The sequence below is a fragment of the Myotis daubentonii genome, chromosome 10 (assembly GCF_963259705.1).
Source record: "Myotis daubentonii chromosome 10, mMyoDau2.1, whole genome shotgun sequence".
Classification (NCBI taxonomy): domain Eukaryota; kingdom Metazoa; phylum Chordata; class Mammalia; order Chiroptera; family Vespertilionidae; genus Myotis; species Myotis daubentonii.
In genome coordinates, this window is record NC_081849.1 from 47,149,056 (window position 1) to 47,158,634 (window position 9,579).

Genomic DNA, 9,579 nt, shown 5'->3' on the forward strand with positions numbered 1-9,579 from the left:
ATCCAGAAACCATTGCCTAACCCAGGGTCATGAAGAATTAGGCCTGTGTTTTCTCCTAAGAATTCTATGGTTTTACCTCTTAGGTACAGGACCAGTCCATTTTGAATTGATTTTTGTATATCACGTGCGATAGGAGTCCAATTCTTTGGCACATGGCTATTCAGTTGTCCGGGCAGCATTTGTTGAAATGCTTATGTTTTAGAAGCCATGTGTCTGTCAGAGAGACAACTATGTATGGGTCCTGGATCCAGGAAATCCTGGGTTTGAAGTACAGAGCCTACAACTGATAAAGATACATCTACACACACATACCCTGTTGGTTCTGTTTCTCGGGAGAACCCTGACTGATACAGCTGGATTCCATCTCCCTCCCCCTATCCAGCTCCCAAACAGACCGCCACAAGCTGCACACGATACGGATAGACCAAGACTCCAAGACTCCTAACCTACCAGCAGAAAGAGGGCACCTTCCCTGATAGCTGTGCAGAAAGGTCCAAGGGAAATTCTGAATGGCCTGGCATGAGTCAAATGGCTTTCCCTGAATCGTTCACTGTAGTTAGATGGGTAGAAGACCTTGGTATTTGTAGCTTCAGGAGTGAGGAAAGAGGATTGCATATGACAAGAGCTGGTTCAGCTCTGCCTAAAATATATTAAATGGCTTCCCCATATGAAAGAGTGTTTCTGATAGAAGAAGGGGAGAGGCATGCAGGACAGGCAAGACACCACTCCACCAGTCCAGTCACTTAGCTAGAGGATTACCGACCCAGGACTTGGTTTATGTTTAACAGCTCTCCCATTCCTATAGTACAATTGACTTCAGGTTGTTTTGTTTGTCATTTTTATTGATTTCGGAGAAGAAGGAAGAGGGAGAAAGAGATAGAAACATCAATGATGAGAGAGAATCATTGATTGGCTGCCTCCTGCACGCCCCCCACTAGGGATCAAGCCTGCAACCCGGGTATGTGCCCTTGACCGGAATTGAACCTGGGACCCTTCAGTCCGCAGGCTGACGCTCTATCCACCGAGCCAAACCAGCTAGGGCTGATTTCAGTTTTTAAGCCACCATCTAAAAAGAAACTACTCTGCTTTCTAACTCCAATAAAAGTTACTAATGACCTTATTACCTATATGTCTGGGGTTGCATAAAAGCATTATATAACAAAGAATGTTAAATGGAATTATTTCTTTTTAAAATTCATTATCATGATTCTAGAGCAATAGAACAAATACACAAAACAGTGTCTAATATTTTATTTTAACATAAATTGTCATCATCTTAGAAATGTGTGAAGAGAAATGACATGCAATTCTCTTATATCCAGTTTTAATTATATAAATGCATCATAAGTTTTCAGTTTTATTATGGATACACTGTTCAGAATTTAATTGTGCATGCAAAAAGTTGTAAAGCTGTTATTTTGTCCATAATTTCATATGCTCCTATCATAGTTAGCACTCGAGTTAGTTGATCTCTTAAAGCAGCAGTAGACAAGTTTCTATTTTTCATTTTCCACCTATCAAGTGCTCGCTGGACTTTCTCGCTTAATAAAAGAGTGCTGAAAAAGTTTTTAAATAGAAATTATGTAAAGAACATTGTTTTAAACTACTTAAATATTATATGTCTAGGTTTTAAAACTAATTTACCAGATTGAAGTGAGGATTACATTAATTGGTAAAGATAGTCCATATAAAAATTTAGCAGAAAGAAAATGTTATCCCCATACCACCCCTTGCTTCCTTGTAGAAAATCATCAATTCAGTTAACATTCAATTCTGATTTACTCAAGACTTCAAAACAATAATTATGGATTATTTACTATAAACCAGAACACTACTGCTACAGTTCCACATGCTACATAACTTGATTTCATGACAACTCTCTTAGCTAAGTATACCCATTTTACCAGTGAAGAAACTAAGGCACAGAAAAGGTAAGGGAATTATATAAGGTCACAAAATTGGTTGGGATTTAAAGCTAAGCAGTCAGTCCTCAGATTCCTTGTTCTTAACTACTACCTATTTCTATAGGGATCTCAAGTACAATAAACAAAATGAGCATTTTATAGCAAATTAGAGTTCATGTTAATATAAATGTCTCACAATCATGTAATCTATCTATCTATCTATCTATCTATCTATCTATCTATCTATCTATCTATCTAGAAAAGACTAAGTCACCAAACAACAGAATGGCCGTTCAATATAAAAATTACATAACGACCAGCCGCTATGATGCATACTGACCACCAGGGGGCAGACGATCAATGCAGGAGCTGCCCCCTGGTGGTCAGTGTGCTCCCACAGCGGGAGCACCGCTGAGCTGACCAGCAGGTGGCACCAGGCTCACAGCTGATGAGCATGGCTGCAGCAGCGCAAGCCTCTCCCACCTCCCAGCAGCACTACCAAGTGGTGACAGAGGCAGGCACAGCTGGCGCCAAGATGAGCGGGAGCTGCGCAGTGCCTGGCCCGGGCTCGGGCTCCTCCCCAGCCACCTGCCCTTTGCATAATACTACACCCCTCAGGGGATGTTGGACTGCTGGTTTCCGCCCGATCTGGATCTGACATCCCCCAAGGGATCCCAGATTGCGAGAGGGCACAGGCCAGGCTGAGGAACACCACTGTGCACAAATCCATGCACCAGCTCTCTAGTATTAATATGAATCAGAACATAAAAATAAGCTTTATATCACATCATTCATACATACCTCTTTGTAGATGTATCTATTTCTGAAGTTACCAGGTTTAATTTTTGACACAAAAATTGAAAACTTGTTTCAGTGATGTTGTTTGCAACTATTTTCAAGATCTTCTCTAATATTTTGTCTACATTTGAACATAAAAGAAAATTTAGGCCATCACTTTTGAAAAACACACAGTATTTTGAGCTAATATTATTTCTAGGTTTCTACTGGGCTCCTACCAAATGAATATGTCGAGTCAATTGAAAAGTAAAATGCAGACCTGATATACAAAATGGCTTTTTAATGTGCTTCTTTATGTACTATCTTGAGAAGCCAAGTTCATATCTATAATATATGGTGTAGGCCCTGGCTGGGTAGCTTTAGCTTTGTTGGTTAGAGCATCATTCCAATACACCAAAGTTGTGGATTCTATCTTCAGTCAGGGCACATATAAGAAGCAACCAATGACCCTTGCCCCTATTTCTCAGTGGTTAGAGTATCTGTCTGCATACCAAATGGTTGCAGGTTCAATTCCAGTCAAGGGCCAAGTACCTGGGTTGCAGGTTCCATCCCTGCTCCTAGTCAGGACATGTGTGAGAGGCAATCAATGTGTCTTTCTCACTGTCTCTCCTCCTACCCCCTCCCTTCCACTCTAGCTAAAAAAAATCAATGGAAAAAATATCCTCAGGTGAGGATTAATACAAAAAGCAACAACCAAAAAAATGCATAAATAAATGGAACTGTGTAACAACTCTCTCTCTCTCTCTCTCTTTCTCTCTTTCTCTCTCTCTCTCTCTCTCTCTCTCTCTCTCTCTCTCCCTCTTCCTCTCAAATCAATAAATAAAATTTTAAAATGTAAATATATGGTGTATGCATGCATATTTTATATTCTAATCCCTTATTTAATGAATGTTGACTTAGATATGGAGAGTTCTTAGTTTATTAAAAAAAAAAAAAAAGCTTCTAGCTAATTTGAACAGTACTCTTTTTGTTGTTGTTGACCTAAGATACTTTGGAAATTTTTAAGAACTAGCAATCTCCCACCCCTCTGTAATCATCTCAAATATGTTCTATGCTTTCTGGTGGGTTTTTTAATTTATTATTCATACCATTAATCCTTCAAGCTAAATTGTATGCTAATGGTATAAACAAAAATCCAATCTTTTAAGTAAAATGTGTAGGAAGAGACCCATGTTCTTTGTTATTGCACAATAAATACATCTCCCATGATGACATTCTCTTTACTCTCTCTGGGCACCCAGCCTGCAGTACAAAGGCCCCTGGGGCATGAAGAAAGGAGATAAAAGTGAGAGGGTTCTCTTGTTTTTACTGACTGATCTGTTGCCATTACCCATTGTACTTTTGCCATCAAAGCTAGAACCACATGAATCCTTCCTCAAGAACTTGGGATAACCGAATTTCAGGAGGAAGTTTCAGTCATGAAGTTTACAGACTTCTCTAAAGTACTGTTACCTAACAGGAATTATTTATGGATCCTGGAAACCCCTAAAATCTTTATTTTACAGAAATAAAGTTACCACAAAATGTACCCTGATTAGGAATGTAACCATGACATCCTGGTTCGTAGGTTGACATTCAACCACTGAGCCACACACACTGGGAAGCAAACTATCTTTTAATTTATAGATATTAGGAAATAACACATAAGCTAGGCACTCACTTGTCACCTACCATCTCTTTCCTCTGCCCTCTGTAGATAGCATGCAATAGTATACAATTGTTTTCCTTTACAGATTTCCATTGGAGGTCTCAGCAAAGGGTTATCATCAAAATTTATATCCTTCAGTGAGAAAAGGTTGTGGATACCACTAGGCAGAGCTGTAAGATTATTTCCTAATAGAAAAAATATATAATAGAATTATACCTTTCTGTAAAAGAAAATTATATCTATAGGAAATTTATAGGAAAATTATATTTATAGGAAATTATATCTAAAAGAAAATTATATCTATCTATAGGGTCTCTACTGTGACTCAATGGCAAATACCCGAGAACCCTCAAAATGCTGGCAAATCATGAGTCATAAGTTCTTACTGTTGTCCACTTGCTAGGATCGAAAAGAAGGAAGCGTAGAAACGTCAATGGCTCCTTTCTCTCATAGAGGATGGCAAAATGAGAAAGGAGGCTTTTCTGTTATGGAGTAGGTGTGATGGTCATTTTTTTAAGTAAATTTTTTTATTTGGGATACTGTCAGGTTTACAGAAAACTTGCAGAAATTGTAGAGAGTTCCTGTGTATTCAGCTAGTTTAAGTTTCCCCTGATGTTATCATCTCATGTTACAGTGTTACATTTGCTAAATCTAAGAAACTAACTTTGGCACATTACTGTTAAATAAACTTTGGACTTTTTTTGGATTTCATTAGATCTTCCATCAGTATCCTTTTCCTGTTCCAGAATCCACTCCAGGACAGCATACTGCACATAGTTAGCTCTTCTTAGTCCCTCTGGTCTGTGGCAGTCACTCAGTCTTTCTTTGTTTTTCATGACCTTGACAGTTTGAGTTGCACTAGGTAGGTGTTTTGTAGAATATTCCCAAACTTGCGTTTATCTGGTATATTTTCTCATGATTAGACTGAGGTTATATATAGGTTTTTGGAAATAATACCACAGGGGTGAAGTGCCTCATCATATCATATCTCAAGTAAATACCACAAAATCAACATTATTTATGCCTGGGAATAGGTACATAGGTACTTACTATTTCCTGTAAGTTATTTTTAAAATGCCAGCCTAGTATTTTTGTGCTTTGGGAAATCTTTAAAGTAAGTGATTTACTTTTTGTTAATGTAGTGATTTACTTTGTAAAAGACTGTAAGGTATCTATATATATAAAAGGCTAATATGCAAAGTGTCCCCTTGGGAGTTCGACCAGGAGACCAGGAGTTTGATCGCTCGCTATGACCACCACGGGGTGGCATGGAATGAAGGAAGGCCTTGGCTGGCAGCTGGAAGGCCCTGATCGGCCCTGATCACCAGCCAGGCCTAGGGACCCTATCTGTGCATGAATTTCATGCACTGGGCCTCTAGTTAGAATATAATAGAGTATAGGAGTGGAGTCAAGGAAGCCAGCAGAGAAAGGAAAACAGAAAACACTGACCTAAAGTTGGATAGGTAGGTGTGTGTATACAGTGAGGGAAGAGGTCAGGTTCAGAAAGAGAAGAAAGGGTATAGGCAGGAAAGACAGAATGAAAAAATATTCAGGTTCCCCAGCTGAATTATAACCTGTTTCAGGGAAGGAACTGGGCCTTATGTTCTACTCACATTTTCTGAACCTATAACAGCTATTTCCTTCCAATGGGCACTTAATACATTATCTTACCAGTTTGCCGTTCTGTCTTGTTAGTAAAATTTGCAACCTAGACACTAATACTCTACTTATTGATTATACCTGACACTCACCACTCAAGTTTAGTTTCTGGAGTTGGTTTAAAGATAGAATAGATGGTGGCAGGTATCTTATTTGATTGTTGTATGCAAGTAAACTGACCAAGCTTCTCATTTCCCCTATATTTCTTGGAAGCTCTCTGATTGCATTATTTGAGATATCAAGTCCTTTAAGTTGAGTCATTTTAGACAGCTCTTGTGGAAGTCTTGTTAACTGTAACAAAGATTAAACAATTATATTTTTAATGAATATTTCCATGACTAAAACTTCTAAAATCAAATAGAAGGATTATTTTTTGTCTTAAAAAGGGGATATTTTTATATGTCACAAATTCTTGCAGCTCTTTGCTAAAACCCACCACGTACTATGTGATATCCAAGTACTGATCCATGCTACCAATTCTTTATGATTGGAAACATTTTCCTATAAAGCGATGTGTTGGGAAATGTATTTGTAAGCCATGTTTGAGGTTATAAAAAGCCTATCCTTTAAAAATAAAACAGTCCAACTAAATTTAAAACACATACACATATACTACATCATAGATTTTGATCCCCTCCAGTCCCACCTTCCCCCAAATCCCAAAATAGCAGTTTCTTACCTTTCTCCCATTTTTCTGACTCATATTCAGCTCTTTCAGTGATTGTAGTTGACACAGTTCAATAGGAAAATATATAAATTGATTGCTTGAGATATTTAATTTCTGAATTCTTTTTAAGTTACAGATCTCTGAAGGGATTTTCTGTATTTGGTTTTCTGAAATATCAAGTACTTGCAAATTTGCTAAAGTACACACTTGTATAGGGAAAGTTTGAAATTTATTACAGCATAAAATAAGAACTCGGAGTGATGCCATATTGGAAATAGATGATGGAATTGTACTTATTTGGTTTTTACTAAGATCCAGGTATTTAAGATTAATAAGAGAGCATAAGTGCTCAGAAAATATGAGGAGTTTGTTTTCATTAAACTCTAAGTGAAGCAATTGTTTACTGAAAGATATATCCACAGGTATTTCTGAAATATAATTTCCATTAATAATCAAATAATAAAGATACTCTAAAGCACACAAACCTATTGGAAAGTACATTATTTTATTGTAACTCAACTCAACTTTAGTTATTTTCTTGCAGTTTTTTATTTCAATGGGAACATCTATGATTATATTTCCTGACAATCCGAGGCTAAGTAGATTATTAAGATGTGAGATATCCTCAGGTATTCTCACTATGTTATTTCTGTTTAAATTGAATTTTCTTAAATTTTTAAGCTTGTGGGTGTTCTTAGGGAGTTTTGTTAATTGATTATCGCTGAGACTCAGGCATTCTAACATTACACAATGGGAAATATTCTCTGGTATTTCTTTCAATAAATTTTTATCAAGTATTAGAATCCTAAGTTTCCTAAAATTTTCAATTCTGTGTGAAATAACTTCTAATTTATTGTCAGTCAGTTGGAGTTCTTGCATTTTGAGCAACTGAAAAATTTCCACCGACAAAAATGTAAGTTTATTGTGATCCAGTAGAAGTTTTTCTAAATTTTTAAGCTCCCTAATTTCCTTTGGCAAACTGCTTATCAAGTTTCCAGTGAGGTTTAGTGAAATTAACTTTGAAAGGAAGCACAAAGCTTTAGGAAATATTGTTAACTGATTGTATTCCAAATTGAGAATGCTCAAGTTTTTTAAACTAGACAAAGTATCTGGTATATATTTTAAGCTGTTATTAGCCAAACTTAAAATTTTCAAGTTTCTAAGGCTTTCTAAGCCAGAAGGAAAATTCTCGATGTAATTGTTATTTAAAAAGAGTTGCCTGATATTCTTAAGCTGTGATATTTCTTTAGGAATATGTGAAATTTGGTTGTGACTGACATTTAATATCCTTAAATTGTGAAGCAACTGAATTTCAGTTGGAAATGATGATAACCCGTTGTCTTGCAAGGATAGAATTTCAAGTCCTAGCAGATTATATAAGTCTGCTTGTTTAAAACCTTTGATTTTGTTCTGGTCTAAATACAGATATTTTACACATTTTGTTTTAAAAATGCCTTTAGGGAATTCTTGTAAACCCTTGGCCTTGAGGTTAATAGTAAAGTTACCTGACCTTAAGTTAAGTCCTTTCTGATATTCTAGAGAGAGTTGTGGGCTAATTTTTCCTAATCTTTCATGAGATAGGAAGTCAACAGAGGCCTGATATTTAGCAGTCATCTCAGTTTTTGATAATGATGGACCTTGTGAAGTTTTGGTTGTTGACTGTGAACTGTCCCGTGTATCTACTGTTTCAGAAAGAGTTTTCCCTTGTTCTTCATTTCTCTTAGGCTTACTTTCAGAGGAGGATGTTGCTGTATCATAATGTATACCTAATGTATCCATGGCAGGATGTGTTTCATAAATCTTGTCAGAAGGTTTCCCATCAGAAGCTTCCTTTAATAAATCTGATGTTTTTTTAATAAATCCAGGCTTCTCTATCAACTCTGATTCAGATTCTTTCTTGAATAGACTAGTGATATCTTCTACTTCTTCTGAAATAGTCTCCAAACATCTTATTTGCTAATATGTTTTATACCAATATAAGGTTGTAACTCAGTTTTAATTTTGATGTTTAATTTTTTCCTTTGAACCTAGAAAACAAATGCTGATGTTAAAAGAAGAGATGTTATAAAAACGTCAAAATTACAAATTAATTTTAATACACTTTGTAATGTATAATGAGTAATTTAATAAATGTAAAACAATATATTTATAACATAAATTAATTTACATATGATTAATGGTTAAGGATGAATTATTGATTACATGCATCACATGAAACTCGAAATCGCATTAAAATTATAGAAAGGAATAAAAAAGATTTCAAACAATTAGAAAGAATAGATAAAGAAATGAAAGAATTCAACAAATTTTAGGAAGGCAAAAGAGATAGCCAGTGGGGCCCCTCACCCCCATGCCACATGCAGAGTGCCATACGCATTTGGACACTGAAGGTTTATAGATGGTACTGAAGGGTCTTCTCACTACTGTACTGTCAAATTCAGTACATTGTGACAATTTCCCGATAGATAGAAGTAACATTCCTTAAGGAAAGAGGGATTGCTTTCTGTAACAGTAAACTAGAAGTAAAACAACCTTTTCAAGGACTGAAGACTAAGTCTTTTATGTGATTCCTGAGGTACCTGCACAGCTGGAGAGCACCCATCCTCAGATGTGTGTGTCCCCGCTCCCATAGGTCCCTTCTCCAAGTCCATAGTTTTTAATAACCCAGCTTCTTTCCTTTGTACGTTTATCACCAGGATAGTAGCTACTTCCTAGATTTACTATGACTGTGTTACTGCAGTTTCCCCTTACCTTTTTAGTTCTCTAATACTTGTTTACACACCTTCCTAAATTAAATCCTTTCTTTAAACTGGTATGGTTTCAATATTTCACAAACTCTCTAAGAGAATAGAAAAAGAGGGAACATTTTTCAACTTGTTTTGTGAGAATAACACTGACCTTTA

At 36.4% G+C, this 9,579-nt stretch overlaps 1 protein-coding gene across 1 annotated transcript; it reads right to left on the bottom strand.

Annotated features, from left to right (window-relative positions):
- Positions 1-1,375: 1,375 nt before the first annotated feature.
- On the bottom strand, positions 1,376-9,327 carry LRRD1 (leucine rich repeats and death domain containing 1). Its single transcript, XM_059711269.1, has 6 exons — positions 9,256-9,327; positions 6,689-8,632; positions 6,102-6,300; positions 4,374-4,535; positions 2,706-2,823; positions 1,376-1,556 (listed from the first exon to the last, which is right to left on the bottom strand). Exons 1-6 carry the CDS (start codon positions 9,325-9,327, stop codon positions 1,376-1,378), a joined length of 2,676 nt encoding a protein of 891 aa, XP_059567252.1.
- Between the last annotated feature and the right edge of the window lie 252 nt (positions 9,328-9,579).

Bases quoted from the DNA above. Each gene is read 5' to 3' on its own strand.
- LRRD1 (XM_059711269.1), bottom strand. From the start codon at position 9,327: ATGGACTTGGAGAAGGGACCTATGGGAGCGGGGACACACACATCTGAG. The intron at 6,301-6,688 runs GTAAGAAACTGC...TCTTTGTTACAG, and splicing joins GTCAGAAAAATGGGAGAAAG to TTAACAAGACTTCCACAAGA. The intron at 4,536-6,101 runs GTGAGTGTCAGG...TTTTTCTATTAG, and splicing joins CCAGAAACTAAACTTGAGTG to GAAATAATCTTACAGCTCTG.